We start from the raw sequence: 16,646 nt of genomic DNA, 5'->3' as shown, positions 1-16,646 counted from the left end.
AAAAAAGTTATTCTATAAAGTCTCCTGGAGCAGTAGTTGCAGGACTGTTTTGTTTGTTTGTAATAAATACAATTCTTAATTTTTGAAAATCTGATGATTCCTAATTACATTGTTTTAAGGGTTTAAGCTGCAACCAAGTGGACATGACTTTCTGAAGCAGAGATGTTTGTGTAAAATTTTGTGTAGAAGGATGCCAGTGGGAATGTCTGAAATGTCAGAGCAGAGAAATTGGAGACGAGAGAGGAGCCTCAGGGGGCGCCTGGGTGGCTCAGTCGGTTGAGTGTCTCATTTCAGGCCAGGTCATGATCTCGCAGTTTGTGGGTTCCAGCCCCGCGTCAGGCTCTGTGCTGTTAGCGTGGAACCTGCTTTGGATCCTCCGTCTCCCTGCCCCTCCCCCGCTAGTGCTCTCTCTCTTTCAAAAATAAACAACAACATCAACAAAAATTAAGGAGAAGAGCCTCAGGCTGGTGTTGCCCGGGCCTGTCATTTAAATGGAAGAGGCACAGGAAGTGAATTCCTATCTTCTATTGGTAACAATAGTGTATGTTCCTAATCTGTAGGAGTTGAGGATTGGACTTACTCAAATTTCCATATCTGGCTGAACACCCACTTTATTTCACAGGTTATGTAAATTGGCTTTCACTCTTAATTAATTACACTTTATTTTCAGTAAAGCATTTGTGCTTGTAATCCCGGTATATCTGACCACTTATGCAGTAAGGTCTATGAAACACTTTTATTCTTAACTGAGTACTTCATCATATTTTTTGGAAAGACTTCCTAAGGAAGTTGAATGTTTATTTCTTCTTGAAAATGCAAACTTTGGCTGACCCTGGAAAGGACATTGTTCTTTGCTGGGGTGAGATGTGATGCTGTGGAGACGTTGCTGTCTTCAGGTGTGATAGTGCTTACCAGTGGTGTCTGATGAATTTGCATCACTTATTACTTTAAACAGCAAGGAAAGGCCATCTTTAGGTCTGGGCAAAGGTGCATTTTTAATCACTGACAAAACTGTTCCTCCTTATTTTTACCTGATTTGTATATTAAACTGTTTGGTCAACTTCTAAAGTTAATTCCACTTTTGTTCACGATGCCGCGTATCCTACGAAATCAGCACAATCTCTGTCTCGTACAGTTCTAGTACCTTTTCATCAACTTGCCGTGAAAATGGCTCTCCCATATGTATGTCCAAGGAGTGTTACAAAGCTGGAATGCATTCATCGAATCCCAACTGAATGCATCTCAGACTTTGGGAAAAAGGAGTAATGGTTAATGGTAATAACAGTAATCCTGCAGTCCTAAAATAATCTAGAGATACTTGTCGAGTACTTGTGCACAAGGCACTGTTCTAAGCACTTTTCGTATATAATCTCATGTAATCCTTAGTATAACCCTATCGTTGTCACTATTTTACAGATGAAGAAACCGGGGCACAAAGAAGTTAAGTAACATGCCCAACGTTCTATATCTAGCAAATAGCAGAGCCAGGATGCAAATATAGAATAGTTTGAGTCCAGACTCAGTGTTCTCAACCCTGACAGATAATACAGTAAATGAAATGCTAACGTCCCTTCCTTCAGAAAAGCACGTAGTGTAGTGCTCTGGAAGGGGGCTTTCTGATAGAAATATAATTCAAGCCATAAATGTGAGTCACACAAGCAATTTTAAATTTTCTAGTAGCCACACTAAAAAAGTAAGAAGAAACAGGTGAAAGTAATTTTAATAATTTGTTATTTAGCCCAGTTTTTCCAAAATATTATCGTGTGAGCATGTCATCTACAAAAGATTCATCGAAAAAAAATCATCGATGAGACGTTTTATAACCCCTTGCTTCATACTAAGTGTTTGACATCGGGTGTGTATACTATACTCACAGTCCAGTTCAGTTCGTCCCAGCCATCTTCCAAGTGTTAAGTAGCCGGGTGTGGCTAGTAACTTCCATATTGGAAAGTGCTGGTCTAGAACGACCTCATGAATAAATATATTGTTCTCTTCTATTTCAAGAGACATTTCAAGTTACATTTGAAAAAGTTGAAGGAAAAAAGGGGGCATCATTTAGCGAGTAAAGGAGTTTATAATTTTCAAATGTTAGAGAGCCTCCCATTAAAGAAAAAATGGCCATGTGTCCCAAAGCGGGAAACCCTTTGGCAACGAAGGAGTCCGTAACAATAACACAATTCCCTGGCTCCCCACAGGCAGGTTGGGGAGCAACCAACAGTGCTTCGAAATGTTCTGTGAGCCTTCCAAAGATTTCCTCAGAGATTTCTCCAGGACTACTGAGAATACCATGTCAGGGATGGAAAATTTATCATTTGACAGAAACATAACATAGCTGTTGCTTCTCATATGATTCATTTGATGTTATACCTTAACACTTTCATCAGTATTATTTACTTGGTTTTAGCTGCTAACACATTGCTAAACCCTCACACGATCATTTCAACATCTCTTTTAACTTTCTTTGCCAGTGTTTATAATCAGCTGGTTACTTGGAGGACCCTTATCACTCTCTAGTCCTTGTTAGATTTGATGTCATTTCTACCATTTAAAACTTATCCCCAAAATGTCAACTCTATTATAACCTCAGTCCTTTCTTCTAGAAACAAGACATTGGTCTTGGAGTTACGTAGGGAATGCTGTTTTACTTCTCTGAGTCTTTGTGTCATTATTTCACAAGTCTATCTATCTACCTATGAAAAACCTGAACAGGTGGCTTTAGGTCTGGATGCTTGGATTTGGAAAGCATAGCCTAGAAGGCTATGGCCAAAGGGAATTAATTAAACTGCTTTCCCTTGGAATTCAAAGTTGACAGGCTGTTAAGGGTGGGGAGTAACCAACAGGGCCAAGGAGAAGAGGGGCATCTGGAATCTGGGGATCAACCGTGCTGATATGACATTCTTAGCAGCAGATGGGTGATGTTCCTTTAACAATAGAATCTTTCTGGCAATGTTTCACTTTAAGTCGTTTGGAGTGCCGTACCCTACACCTTCTGTAATGGTCTATGACACACACAGCCTTGGGTCTTGGCATTTGAGAAGACATGAGGGTGGTTCTGCTCTGGGGTGAGGTCATTGAGAGAGGGAGGGCACATCAGGACCACCAGTGTCAGTTGCACGTTGCTAACTCAGCATGTGTGGGAACAGGCTGCTGCATACTTGCTGTCCTGTGCCCTTAACAACCTCTTCCTAGGACCAGGGGGGAAGCTGGATCCCTGTCCTTTGACTCTCAAAAGACCAGGTGATCCCTGGTCTGACAGTTCAGTTATAATATAATTTTATGTAGTCCGTGATCATGGTGTTCATGTTGTTGGCAACCTTTCAAGATCTTTGCACGTCAATCACCGTAGATGTCACCATCATCTCAAGTGGGTGCACAGCGTTCCCATTATGGGACTGTACTGTGACTCATTTAATTGCATAATGATAGTGTTTTTAGGAATTTAGAAAATTTTGAACTTGTACTAAAAAAACGTTAGACTGAACGTTCTTGTATCTAATTTTTGCCTGTCTGATGATCTTCACTGTAAACCTCTTGAGGTGGGATAGCTGGTTCATGGCTTATGCACGTGAAACATATCAGCTTGCCTTTTTAAGAAGAACATGTCAATTTCCACTCCCATCAGCAGTGCCTGTTAAGTGCACGTGTTAGTGAGACACGTTCACGGCAGGAAAACATCTCCACCTAACATTTGTGTCGGGTCCAAGCATAAGAGCCGTGTGCTACGGGAAAATCAATCCAACTGTTCAACAGTTCTGACCGAGCAGGGTGAACCAGTTGTATTTTTCCACCTTCCTGAATATCACAATATTTAGAAAATGATCCTTTTGTCTTGTAGATGATCCAGATGCCAATCTAATGGATCTAGTCATTGTATTGACAGAGTTGTGTCCAATAGCATAACACTACTGTCAGCAGATTAGTGTGTGCGGCTTCTGTATGGTAACTTGGATTTTACCTTTCATACTATGTCTTTCAAAATGGCATCCTTTGAACACGGTGCCTATGTTTTTTCCCCGACTTAGCTTTGGGAGTATTTTTTTTTTAATGTTTTTATTTATTTTTGAGACACAGAGAGACAGAGCATGAACGGGGGAGGGGCAGAGAGAGAGGGAGACACAGAATCGGAAGCAGGCTCCAGGCTCTGAGCCGTCAGCCCAGAGCCCGACGCGGGGCTCGAACTCACGGACCGCGAGATCATGACCTGAGCCTAAGTCGGACGCTTAACCCACTGAGCCACCCACGCGCCCCGCTTTGGGAGTAGTTTAATTTTAGCATTTTGTGTTTGGAAAGCTCAGGAATTATTGGTGACTGCCTTTGGAGTGCTTTCACGTACATGCAGAAATGGCTTGGGGAGAAATAGAAATGAAAATGTGATTATTAATTTTTTTAAGTAATTTTTAAAGTTTAATGTTTACATTTGAAATAAAATTGTAATTATGCTAATTACAGGAAATTTAAGTAAAACTCTTTGTCTTTAGTGGGAAATTCAGGAATTCTGCAATCTGTGCTCTACTTTGGTCAAATTAAGGGATTGTCAAGCAATCCTTTTCCCCCCCTCACTTAAATTTTTTTTTAATCTTTATTTTTGAGAGAGAGAGAGAGAGAGAGAGAGAGAACAAGCAGGGGAGCAACAGAGAGAGAGGGAGACACAGAATCCAAAGCAGGCTCCAGGCTCCGAACTGTTAGCCCAGAGCCTGACGTGGGGCTGGAACTCAAGAACTGCGAGTTCTTGACCTGAGCCAAAGTCGGACGCTCAACCAACTGAGCCATCCAAGTACCCCTTTCCTCTCACTTTTTAAAGTGGTGAAACGTAACCCACACAGAAAAGAGTATAAAACCTAAGGGTGCAGTTTAAACAAAAAATCTTAAGGTCCACACCCATGTCGAGAAATGTGTCTTACGGTTTTCTGTTTATATCTTTCCTTAAAATAACTCTCTCGTATTGGAAAAATAATGGAGCTGGCTACATATGCGCATTCAGTAAGAAGGCTTCACCAGTCACAAACGGCCGGCCCGGTCTAGCAGAGGCAGCCCTAGGGAGGGGGGGCTGGGGAGGAGTAGGGGTGAGGAGAACCAGGGAGCCCTTGCATGCATTTTTGGTACTGTTCCTCTGATTTTGCATACTCAGTGATTTCTGCCTTAGAATAAATAATGGCTGAGATGAGGAACAGCACACTATTCTTTAGCCAGAGAGGAAAAAAGAAAATGTGGCCCTATGCGTTCACATTTAGTGAAAGGGCCTGCAGGAATTGTCTCGTTCTGCATTAGGAAATTGGATCAGCAACAGAGCAGTTTCTAAAGTAGGTTGAATTTAGAGGATCCATACTAGCTCTCTTACACTGTTTTATATTATTGGTTCTACACTTAGTCTCTTGATAATATTTTGTTTCTTTGATTACACAGATTGCTGAGCTGGGTGAGATAGATTACATTGAAAATCTACCTCTCCTTCGAGTTGTCAACTTTCTAAGAAATCCAGTTCAGGTAAGAGATATTTATATGGGGGTGGGGTGGGGTGAGGACCTTCTTGGAATTCTTCAAGAAGTACTTTTGATAAGGAACATCTGGAATGTGAATAGACTGCATTTACCTTCTTTCTCTGTCGCTCAGGAAACAGGAGGGTTTGGCAAAGTAGCACCGGCAGTGACAGGGGAGCATGGAGTTAGTTCCTTGCTTGCTGTGGTCACATGTGACTCATTTGGGCTGGTGATAAAAGGTTACAGGACGGAGCTACTAAGATTGGAGCAATGCCCTTTTACATGATAGAGTGCACGATGCTGGAGGCATAGACAGGCTCCGGGTCCTGCTTTGCAACAGGGGCAAGAAAGTCTAAGATCAGATGCCTAAAGTAATTTGTCTGTATATAGTCGTGAAGTTGGTGGTGCCCTGAAATGATTATAGGAAGAAATGCTATATTTCCTAGGGATTCTTCCCCTCTGGTATTCAAAGTTCCACTGCTATTTTCCAAGCCCCTCTCTTTCATCAATGGATCCTCCCTCCTGGCTCTCCTGTCCCTCCCTCTTTGTCCATTTGTACTTCATTCCACTTGGCTGCCTCCACCCTTTACTGAGCTTTCCAGAGACTGTTGAATTTGTATGTATCTCCTGAGTACCTTCCCGTTTGTGTGTATCATGCTGAACATGTCTAGACAGGCAAAAAATAAAAATAAAACAAAAGCAAAAATGAAAATGAAAAATAAGATTAAAAAGTAAATCCACTCCTTGGTATGGGAATAGTGGCGGGCAACCTAAAAGCGTCTCTGGTTAAGAAACAAGCAGGACTTCCAGAGTGGCCATCAAGCCCCAGTTTCAGAGGCACGGGGAGTATTTGTTCGTGTGCATAAATCAACACCACAAACCCTTTCACACACATTAACTCACTTATATACACAGCCCTCCCACTCCCAGCTCGCACACTGAAGGACAGAAAAGATACCTTTGTAGATTCATTTCATGTGCATTCTTATCTATGAAATGCGTGACCCACAAATATCTTTCGCTTCAAAGATGTAGCTTCTTGATACGAAACTTTAATTATGTTTTAAAAGCCAGATAATCCTGACACAGCAGATGGTTGGGAGTAATAAGGAATTTGTTCTATAAATACTATTATTTATGATTGCCAAACAAAATCATAACAAATGATATAAATTAATTCAAAATAATACTAAGTAAATGACAAAGTGATCATAAGTAACGTTCATCATTTGCAATAACGAAACTCCCTGGAGTTAGAAGATAGGGTTTGAATCTCCGGCCGTGAAATCTGAGATGAAACGCTTCACCACTCTGAGGCTTAGTTAGTTTGTTTCTGGCTAGAAATGGAGGTGATCATACCTGTCCTGCTTATGTCCCAGGGAGATTGATGAGATGGCACGTTTGAAGAGCTTTGTAAGCTATAAGGCACGGTCTGCATTTAATAAGGGGACTGGCAAGCGTGAAGCTATAGACACCTTGAGGGATACGCGTGTGTGTGTGTGTGTGTGTAGGGTGGGGTAGAAGCCCAAAGACCTACTCGGGAGAGCAGCATGCTGGTGCTAACTCATGTGGTAAAGGAAGGCGACTGAATATTCCTCTTGATATTTTAAATAGGAAAAGTCTGAATATTGGTTGTTCGTGATTTTTATGGTCCTACAATTAACAGAATTAGATCAGAAGAAAATTAAAGTGGAAGAAAAGGTATGTAATCATGTCATTCCTTGTGTTTATGAGGCTCTGCTACCCACTGCAGGATCAATGTCGGCGGTAAATGGCACACGTAATGATACGTGAATTGACTGTTGATTTAGGGAGTGGTTCCTTACTCTCTTGTTTCACCCCCTGCAAAGCTGTGAGCATCAGAGCAGCTGTGGCCAGGGCCCTGCCATTGCAGTGAATAGGTTGGCAGTGGGGACAGACGCTGTGCCGCGCGTGGCTGCGTGATGGCCATCTCTTAATTTGGATAACTGTCGTCTTTGGAGAGTGTGTGATTCTGTGTTGCTCTAAACAGTCACTTAATGATGAAATTTATTCTATACTGCTGTGTATAATCAAAAGGTACTCAAATGAGTCACTGTCCTGATATTTTAAACCCTTAATTCTGCCCTTTAAAATCATGATCCCCCTGGACACGCAGTTCCAGAGTAACCAGACCTTAAATGCTATGCACCTGCCTCCCCGCCACCGTACCTGGGGTGGTACTTTGTCATGCTTTAGTGACTGGTGACAGCTGAAATCTGCACTAATGAGGGATTTCTTACACTAAATGCAAATCTGAGATGAGAATCAAAATAGGTATAAATATGTAGAGGGGCAGATATTCCATTTCATAAGTGCCTTTCTGAAATCGCGGTTAAAAATAGTTAGGGATGCTAGTGTATCATTATTCTCAAACTCAGAGGCACTTACTAGATTTTCCCTTTAACATCTTGCAGAGGGAATGCAGTTGGAAAGTATGCATTAAGTAGAGGTGTGGTACATGAGGCTAATGTATTTTGAGGGTGACAAGGACCAGAGCGTAGAGACGTGTACGTTATAAGGGGGAAAGACCCCTATCTTTGAACAGAGGACGCTTTTTTTTTTTCAGTGTTTATTTATTTTTGGGACAGAGAGAGACAGAGCATGAACGGGGGAGGGGCAGATAGGGAGGGAGACACAGAATCGGAAACAGGCTCCAGGCTCTGAGCCATCAGCCCAGAGCCTGACGTGGGGCTCGAACTCACGGACCGCGAGATCGTGACCCGGCCGAAGTCGGACGCTCAACCGACTGCGCCACCCAGGCACCCCAAGGACGCTTTCTGAAAGAAGAGGAGATCTGGGTAGAATTTGAGATCTTTGAGGTAGTTCTTAATGAGATGGCATGAGAAAAACATCCCTGCAGTATCCACGACCTGGAATCTAGAACTATGTATTTCATTCCTGCAACTCGCACTAAAAGTGTAATCTCAGGCTTTAGAGATTTTGTTTTCGTTTTCTCCCCTCCCAAACCAGGAAGCATAAAGAAGTAGGGAACTCAAAGACTCCGGCTCCTTATTTTATTTTATTTTTAAATGTTTATTTATTTATTTTTTGTATTTTGAGACAGAGAGAGAAAGAACGAACAAGTGAGGGAGGGGCAGAGAGGGTAAAGAGAAAATCCCAAGCAGGCTGTCAGAGCAGAGCCTGACGCGGGACTTGAACCCACAAACCACGAGACCATGCCCTGAACTGAAACCAAGTGCTGGACACTCAACCGACTGAGCCAGCCAGGCGCCTCTGGTTTCATATTTTAAAATAATTGTCATTATTTAGATTTTAGGAAAGTTAGAGTAGACGTGAAGACTGAGCACAAAGGTCCGTGAGCATGAGTTATTTTCCATACCTGGTTGCATGTCTAGAATGTTTTGTTAAATCTGAGACTTGTCTTCTTTTTAGAAATGTATGTTTTTCCTCTTGCATTTCTAATTCTGGAAAAGGTTGCGGCAGTGAATAGGTACAACCCTCCCCCAGAAGTGGTCGCAGCCCAGGATCACCTGACCCATGTCCTCAACAGCGTGATGCAGCCACAGAGGATCTTTGACAGGTATTCATTTGGGGTCCCCGGGGTAAAACTCAGGGCGGAAAGCTCAGGACAACATCCTCGTCTGCCTTAGCCCTCCGTTCTGTGACTCACCCCTTTCTCATCTCCGAGGGAAGGGTCTTTATTTGGCTGACTCAGTTAGAGTGATGGTCATCATATGCTTGAGCATGGGGTTCGCTCATCGGTGTTGTCCCAAGTGTGCAGAAGAGTGCATTCATCTTCCCTTTCTCAGCTAGCCCCTTGAATGGCAGCTGGCCTAGGACAGAGGACAGTGAAACAAGATGTTTCAAAATGTGTCCCCTTTCCTGCCGTCGGACAGAACCACAGACCTATGTGTCATGAAAAGAGAATCGTGATGATTTCTATCCACTGTGAATTTTTCCTTAGCTATGAGTGAATGAATGCTAGATACGCCTGTCAGAGAACATCCGTGAATGCAGATTATTGGAGGGTCCATCGAAGGAAGCCGGCTAGCTGAGGGGAAACCTGCGATAGACTTAATACTGACTCCACTGTACTTGTGAGTCACCCAGCTTGCTAGATCACATGAACAGATCTCTCACCTCTGAGTTCAAAGACAGATTTGCCACAGTTTCTCTGCTTCTTTTTAAACAATCTGTTGGAGCAGCTGGCCATTTATGCTATAAGTACATTATAGAAATTCTGTCAGTACCCGAAGGCATTTAAAAAATACTCGTAACAATCTCTTCGTTATACATGGCTTCTCTTCTTTATGTGGTATTTGCTTCTGTACTTCACGTGGTTGGTTTCCCACAGAGAGCACGATGTTTTATTTTGCATCCAGGACATGAGTTTTTACATGTAATTTAATAATATAGACATTGACAGTTTTATATATTTATGGTAGCCCTCTAGGTGAAATGATTTATCATTTATTTGCATATATCTGGAAAGGCACATTTGATTTAAAAGAAGGGCATTTATGTCTTCATTGTATTTCTTTCCTAGTTTATGAGATTGCTAGTTGTTTCATGCTTTCGGGTACATTTATATAAAAATATGTATCAAAGAAATTTACACCACTGTCTGAAAAACACGTATTTCTTCATCATTTCTGGCTTTCGAATAGACAAGAGCAAATGGCCAAGCAGCCCCAGATGCTCCAGAATGGAGCAGAGTTCACTGTGACAAACTCATGGAGACAGGGGCAGGCCTACCGTTGCCCTTCCCAGGCTGGGCCAGTAGGGAACCCTAACTCTTGACCTTAGGACTTTTACACTGCATTATTGGGGAGCCACTGTCCCTTCCCCTGGCATGACTGGGGTGAGGGTGCAACATTAAAGTTACCTGGCAGAATCTTGACTCTAGCCTTGTAGTCGCTGATAGCTTTCTTGCTCTCTGCTACGACAAAGTTCTCCAGGCTCGTGTTGTACAAGCCCTGTCCAAACTCTGCAATCAACCACTTCTCCCAGAAGCCCTGGTTTGTTTCAGTGAGAAAAGGTACTTCTCAGTCACAATCTGGGTGGCTAGAGATAATCACTGCTACTGAGTTGCCCGTTGTTAGGCTTTTTAGCGGACAGATCTAGGAAGGTGTTCCTTCTTTCCTTCCTTCCTTCCTTCCTTCCTTCCTTCCTTCCTTCCTTCCTTCCTTCCTTCCTTCCTTCCTTCCTCCTTCCTTCCATCTTCCTTCCTTCCTTCCTTCCTTCCTTCCTTCCTTCCTTCCTTCCATCCATCCATCCATCCATCCATCCATCTGCCCATCTATGCACCCGCCTATTGGTGTATTCTATCTATCCTGTTTATCTATTTATATGTCTCTACATCTATTCAATCTGCTTATATCTAGTCTATATCGAACTAGATCTATCTGTATCTATTTACAGATAGATGACAAATATCTCTTGAATTCCTAGTGATACAATCCAATTTCAAGATGATTGTTGATTGAGCTTTTTTTCAAAAAATTTTTAAATGTTTTATTTATTTTTGAAAGGGAGAGAGACAGAGCGTGAGCAAGGGAAGAGCACAGAGAGAGGGAGACACAGAATTTGAAGCAGGCTTCAGGCTCCTCACTGTCAACACAGAGCCCAACGTGGGGCTCAAACTCACGAACCGCAAGATCATAACCTGAGCCAAAAGACGCTTAACCAGCTGAGCCACCCAGGCGCCCCTGATTGAACTTTTACTTATCCTCTCTCCTCTCTATCACATCTGTATCATCCTTTCCTCCCAAGCCAGAGACACAATAGGAAGATGGATTGAGAATATCCCGTAATTACTTTTTGAAAATCCCCTATTGCAGCACAGCAGTATCAGTGTTAATACTATCACCAATGCGATTACTGAAAACGTTGAGATCATACTTCACTTCACCTATACTCTTCCCATCACCCCCCCTATTTTTTTTGTGGTAAAGTATATATAACAAAATTTGCCATTTTAGCTATTTTAGAGTTACAGTTGAGCGGCATGAATTATATTCACACTATTGTGCAACCATTACCTCTGCCTGTTTCCAGAACTTTTTCATCTCCCCAGACAGAAGCTATAACCACTAAGCAGTAGCTGCCCGCTGCCTGCTACCCCCAGTCCCCGGAGACTTCATATCTAGTTTCTAGCCTTATGAATTTGCCTACTGTATATATTTTATGTAAGTGTCAATCACCTGCTTTAAAAATAGTGTACCATATTTATATTGTCAGAATGTATATCCATCACACCCCATACTTCCTCCTTTGCTGTCATTTGGTCTCAGGTGTATGGATAACCGCATGTATATTGCTCACTGCCAGTCCTTATTTTGAGGTCTCCTCCCGTATTTGGTCTTGTGAAGCTTGTTCTCCAGTAGACTCCTTAGGATGCACTATGGGATGGATCGGTATCCCTTGAACTCTTGCATGTTGATAATATTCTCTGCCCTTCATACTTGAAAGTCATTTTTGCTATGTTTAAAATCCATGGCTCACACTATTTTCCTTGAATATATTAAAGATGTTACTCTTTTTTGGGGGGATGCAAAACAGCCATCAAAATCTGATACACGGTGTTCTTTCCCTTGTAAGTCAGGTATTCTCTTTTTCTAGCTGAATAGGTTTCTTTTTCTTTAAAGTTTGATCATGTACTAGACTGGGTCTTAGTGTTATTCGTTACTGGTCATTTTGGGCTAATACTCCCAGGTATGCTGTGTATTTTTTCAATGTATAGTTTTGTAATTATTATTACTATTTTTTATTTCAGGAAAGTATTCATGAATTACAGTCTTAAATATTTGTTCTGTTCCTCTGCTTTGGTTTTCTCTTTCAGGAAGAAGATCTCCTTTGCCTATATTCAGTATTTGTCACTTTTTCAGTTTTTTTCCCTTTGATCATTAACAAAAATTTTACCTTGAGGTCATTTTAGATTCGCATGATTTTGTAAGAGATAATACAGAGAAATTCTGTATGTTTCCCCCAGTGGTGGTATCTTGCCTAGCTATAGTAGAATATCAAAACCAGGAAATTGACATTGATGCAGTCCACGAATCTGATCACGTTTCACCAGCTTTGCATTGACTCGTGTGTTCATTTAGTTCTATGCAATTTTATCACCTGTGTAGATCATATGAGCATCAGTAAGGACGAGTTTTGTCACAAGGGTCCCTGTCCTTCCCTTGTAGAGCCTTAGCCACCTCCCTACTCATCTCCCCCCAACCCCTGGCAACCGGTGGTCTATTCTCCATCTCTGTACTGTTGTCATTTCAAGAATGTTATACAAATAGAATCATGTAGTATATAACCTTTTGAGACTGGCTTTTTAAAAAATTTTTTACTTAGCCTTATTTTCTGGAGATCCATCCAAGTTCTTGGATACATCAGTAGTTCAGCCCTTTTTATTGCTGAGTCATATTCCTCGCATGGATGTGCCACAGTGAGTTTAACCATTCCATCTCTTGAAAAACGTGGGGTGATTCCATGTTGGGACTATTACAAATCCAGGTATGATGACCATTGATGTACAGATTTTTGTTCACGTAGTTTCAGCCTGCTTGCTTTGCAGTGGATGCCCCTGGCTCTTTTGGGGTTCCCTTTCTTTCAGGTCTGTCATTTGCTGCCCTTTTGCCCCCCTGCACAGATTCCAGCACTGTGCAAGGCTTGTGGGTTTGTGGTGCATGGAGATACTTCCTCATCGGATTTTGTTATACATGTCAGCCATGGGTGTTTGCTCTCAGCTTTTTTCTGTTTTTTCTGTGGATGTTCAGAGACACTGAAAAATTATGCTGCCACCACTTCCATTCTTCTTCATAGAATCCACACCTCAGCCTTGTATTTTTAAAGTAGATTTTATTCTGTATTTCTATAGTTGTGGCACGAGTGGAGTTCACACACTTCAGCCCAGCTGGTAGCCGGAGATTTTCTTCCTTATTCTAGTCTTTCAGGCCCAGAAGCCATGCCCAGATTCCTGTATTAGCTGTTACCTATTAGCTGCTAACTTTGAGCAAGTTAACCTCTCTGGACTTCTGTTTCTTCATGTGTGCAGCGGGGATAATGATAGAAATATCTTCATTATCATCCTGTAATAATTACATGAAGGTAATGTATGTAGGACTCCTAGAATAGTGCCTGGCACATAGTGACTGCTCAGGTCAATTTTAATTGTTACCATTTTCATTGCATGTCTGTGTTCTAATTCAGTAGGTATGGATGTTACAACTTCTCACAGAACTTTCGTTTTTAAGTTCTTGAGGAAATACTTTTATCAAGCAAGAACTAATACATCTTACCATATTTTTTCCTTTTAAAAATGTTGTTCAAAGGGTGCCTGGGTGGCTCAGTTGGTTAGGCATCTGACTTCCACTCAGGTCATGATCTCACGGTTCGTGGGTTCGAGCCCCGCATTGGGCTCTGTGCTGACAGCTCAGAGCCTAGAGCCTGCTTCAGATTCTGTGTCTCCCTCTCTGCCACATCCCTTGCTCATCCCCATCTCAAAAATAAATATCATTGGGGCGCCTGGGTGGCTCAGTTGGTTAAGTGTCCGACTTCGGCTCAGGTCATGATCTCACGGTTTGTGGGTTCGAGCCCCACGTCAGGCTCTGCACCGATCATGCAAAGCCTAGAGGCTGCTTCACATTCTTTGTCTCTCTCTGCCCCACCCCTGCTTGTGCCTTCACTCTCTCTCTCTCTCAAAAATAAATAAATAAATAAACATATAAAAAAAATAAAAACCATTAAAAAAATGTTCAAGTAAACTGACATACATTTGGATTTTGTTTGTTATCTACGCTGTGAATGCTATTTTGGGCATATTATCATCAACTTGCTCGGGAAAGTAGGACGAGGCTTCTCTCCAGCGCCTGCATGCAGCAAGGGCTCAGTCATTGACCTTAGTGTGACTGTGGTGTAGACCCCGCCCCCTGGGTGTGTATCCGATTGGCCCAGGCCCTCACCCACTGCCTGCCTGTGTTCCAGCACTCTTCCTCGCCTGGACGCCCCTTATCCCATGCTGGTGCTGGCCGGTCCTGAAGCCTGTGGCAAACGAGAGCTCGCTCACCGCCTCTGCAGACAGCTCAGCGCTTACTTCAGATACGGGTGAGTTTGTTCGTGGGCTGGTAAGGCTGTGAAATGGTAATGTTCACTGGCTGGTAAGGCTTTTGCTCATTTCGGCTGTTAATTTTAAGCGAGCTCAGAAAGGTCTATAGGAGGGGTATCAGCTTCTTGGCCGTTGATTACACCGCCATACACCCTGCATCTTCAATTCCCCAGATGCTTAACTTCATTCCCTGGCAGCCGAAATCACTCTCCAAGGTTTGGAAACACACGTATTGTTGGTGAAGCCTGGTGGCATTGGAACACGGGCTCATCCTGTTACCACATGACGTGACCGTGCCGCCAGGTGTGTGGGCTAGTGTGTGTACCTGGGACCGCCGCTCCCACCCTCTGCCGTCCACTTGCTTCCCTCCCCACGGATCTTCCTCTTTGGAGGGATATTTCAGGAGGAAGGAAAGAGAAAGAGCAGCATTTTTCCATTCCCCTGGGTCAGCATTCAGTACACTCCAGTTTTCTGGAGCAAATGTTTTGCTCTGTGATTCCCTAATGGTCTGGTTAAAATAGAGGACAATCCCCCCCGCCAAAAAAAGGACCATTCAAAAAGTCTTCAGCTGGCTTTACAGACTTTTTAAAGGTTTCCGGGAGTCAGAGTTAACCACTGTGGTCTTTTAAACCGGTTTCCTCTTCATTTTGACATACGGCAAAGCAATTACTTCTAGATTAGTAATGTTTGTCGGTGACCGGAGGAGGTGGCTGCGAAGATATTTAGGACAGCCAGAGAAATACATACAAATCATTTTCTAATGCCTTCCATTCCCTTAAGCTATACATGTTCGAACAATGTAAATACTATTTTAAACAGGTCCATTTATTTAGATATCTAAAATTACATGCCTCATTTGAACAACTCGAGGATTCAAATATATAGGATGATTTATTCATTAATATATTTTAAGCACCCTGAAGTAACAAAAATAAATTAAAACTTAACGGTAGGGGAAAAAAAGCATAGTGTACCATTCTGTCTGTAGAGAGGTGCCGAACCTGTTTTAAATGATAAGTGGAACGCAATGAATGGAAGGTCAAACTAGGGCAGAAAAGATGTATCCTGACTGTTGTGCCAATATGAAACCTGGAACCAAGGCTTTCTCTGATTAGATTTCCTTTTAATTATGTGGTGAATGTTGGGAGCCAGGTCCTTCATATTTGTCTGTGATACACGTTGTGGGTCGTGCTGGATCGGATGTGTTCTTGGAGGTGTTCGTTAACTCCTCACCAAGATTTTGATCCAGTCTGCTTCTGTGTTCTCGCCTGGGTGGGCCTTCTAATTATTCATTTTTATTAAATCCTGGTTTTCCACTTATTAGGATACTTATCCATCATGTTTGTGACTGATTTAATGTTTGTTTTCCATTCGCTCAATGGCCCATCATTGTAAGAATTCCATCCAGGCATGGATCAAAGATCATATCATTGGATTACAAAAAAAGAGATAGCAGATAGCTAGGAATCTCATCTGTTGGGAAAGTAAGATAGTACTACTTTATATGCAACAACTTTCTAATTAAACCAAATGATAAAACCAAAGCACATCCTCAGGGGCAAGTCATTGCTCTTGTGTAGATCTTTTTATTCTTTACCCAACATAATTTTTTATTGATTTTTAATTACATGGAAAAAAAAAGGCACAAATACAGTTTCATCATGAAACACGTAAGCATTCACAAAGGCACTTTCTCTGCCATTTGCCTGAATCTTTTCTTTCCCTTCTATTTCATTGTCTCTTGGTATTTTGTCTTCCTTTTTACATTACATTGACCCATGACGGAGACATTCAATGAAATTCTCACACACCAAGTTGCATATCCAGATATAAAAATATGAAAAGGAAAACATCGTGATATAACAAGTGTTGGTGTGGCTGAGAGATTCTGGACTTGTTTTAGGATTTGATTTTTCCGTTTGTTCTTGGTTTTAGAAATAGGTTGGATGTTCCTTCTTTTCCTGTATTAGTTATACGTGGCCTGGAGATATGAATCGACTGGCTTCAAAATCCCTCTCTTTCCAACCTTAATATCACCACACAAATCAGTGGCTCCCTGGATGAGTAATGAATAATGAGAGAAA

General features: G+C 42.1%; 1 protein-coding gene across 6 annotated transcripts in view; it reads left to right on the top strand.

Moving 5' to 3' along the window:
• Positions 1–16,646, top strand: part of LRGUK (leucine rich repeats and guanylate kinase domain containing) — a 108,302-nt gene that overhangs the window by 33,758 nt on the left and 57,898 nt on the right. For all 6 annotated transcript variants that reach the window (XR_008296624.1, XR_008296626.1, XR_008296625.1 and 3 more), the window contains 4 exons: positions 5,404–5,484; positions 7,092–7,178; positions 8,933–9,039; positions 14,442–14,561. Coding sequence is in view for 3 of the 6 variants with exons in the window: in XM_015073048.3 (XP_014928534.2) it covers positions 5,404–5,484; positions 7,092–7,178; positions 8,933–9,039; positions 14,442–14,561 (395 nt within the window). In the remaining 3 variants the exon portion in view is untranslated. The remainder of the gene's footprint in view (positions 1–5,403; positions 5,485–7,091; positions 7,179–8,932; positions 9,040–14,441; positions 14,562–16,646) is intronic.

This window comes from Acinonyx jubatus, chromosome A2 (assembly GCF_027475565.1).
Source record: "Acinonyx jubatus isolate Ajub_Pintada_27869175 chromosome A2, VMU_Ajub_asm_v1.0, whole genome shotgun sequence".
Classification (NCBI taxonomy): domain Eukaryota; kingdom Metazoa; phylum Chordata; class Mammalia; order Carnivora; family Felidae; genus Acinonyx; species Acinonyx jubatus.
Note: the sequence above shows the minus strand (reverse complement) of the source record. Positions and strands in the feature narration are given on the sequence as shown.